The 1,119-nt window shown below is 59.3% G+C and overlaps 1 protein-coding gene across 1 annotated transcript in view; it reads left to right on the top strand.

Annotated features, from left to right (window-relative positions):
- The window catches only part of TBC1D9B (TBC1 domain family, member 9B (with GRAM domain)), a 40,455-nt gene that overhangs the window by 12,863 nt on the left and 26,473 nt on the right, over positions 1-1,119 (top strand). Inside the window, exon 5 of the mRNA XM_012660392.1 lies at positions 857-1,084. Within this exon, the coding sequence (XP_012515846.1) occupies positions 857-1,084 (228 nt within the window). The remainder of the gene's footprint in view (positions 1-856; positions 1,085-1,119) is intronic.

Below are 1,119 nucleotides of genomic sequence, written 5' to 3'. Positions count from 1 at the left end.
CCCAGAGATTTTTACAGGTGGGTTCTATCCACCAACAAACAGCAAATCCCAACTCCATGAGCCGGGCTGGTCAGTCCCCAGTGGTGGGGACGTCACTCTCGGGTAGAGGCTAGAAAATGGCCGAGGGCTTGGGGCTGGGGAGTCCCCAGTGGAGAATGAAGAGGGAAGAGAGGAGCAGCCACTCTCAGCCCCTCTGCTCCCTGTGTGGGAGTCTCCCAGGTACAGCTGCAGGGGGTGAGGTAGCAGCAGGGAGAGACCGGGCAGGGGGCCCGGGGGCAGGGCAGTGATGAGGGCTGTGGGCTCGGACCTTTCTGCAGAGAGGGCTGGCCCACCGTGGCTGTCCACGGCTGCCCTGCGCGCTCCACCAGCCTCCCGACTCGGTAGGACCAGGGGCAGCAGAAAACCAAGGCAGGGCCTTAGTGATGAGGAAGGTGCCAGAGATCTTCCCAGACAGAGCTAGTTCTGCAGGGGCGTTCCAGGGGGCCCAGAGGCGGCTTGAGAGAGGAGGTGTTCACACTGCAGCCCAGGGGTGCTGGCGGAAGGAAGAGAGACGTTTTCTCCTTCTCCCTGCTTAGGTTCCTGGCTGGGGCTCTGTAACAAAAGACAGATTGACAAGAGAAAACAAATATATTAATGCATGCGTCTCATATATTCCTGGGAGAAACTCAGGGATGGGTCACTCAAAGGTTTGCTTAGAACTTGGGTTGTTGATACAGCACTTTACCAAAGGAACGGTCACGTTAAACAGAAATGACAGGACAAAGGAAACGGGTCAGCCCTCCAAGGGGCCCCTCTGCCCTGCTCTTTGGCCTGCCCAGGAGCCCGCTGGAAGCCAGGTCCTCTTGCCTTCCTCCAGGGCATCATCGCGGAAGAGAACAAGAACCTGCAGCCCCAGGGAGACGAGGACCCCGGGAAGTTCAAGGAGGCCGAGCTGAAGATGCGGAAGCAGTTTGGGATGCCCGAGGGCGAGAAGCTGGTCAACTACTACTCCTGCAGCTTCTGGAAGGGCCGAGTGCCTCGGCAGGGCTGGCTCTACCTGACAGTCAACCACCTGTGCTTCTACTCCTTCCTGCTGGGGAAGGAAGGTGAGCACCTCCAGGCCACTGCCGCCCTCAGCCC

The sequence above is a fragment of the Propithecus coquereli genome, unplaced genomic scaffold, assembly GCF_000956105.1.
Source record: "Propithecus coquereli isolate 6110/MARCELLA unplaced genomic scaffold, Pcoq_1.0 Scaffold664, whole genome shotgun sequence".
Classification (NCBI taxonomy): Eukaryota; Metazoa; Chordata; class Mammalia; order Primates; family Indriidae; genus Propithecus; species Propithecus coquereli.
The sequence above is the reverse complement of the archived record's forward strand: the minus strand, read 5'-3'. Positions and strand labels throughout refer to the sequence as shown.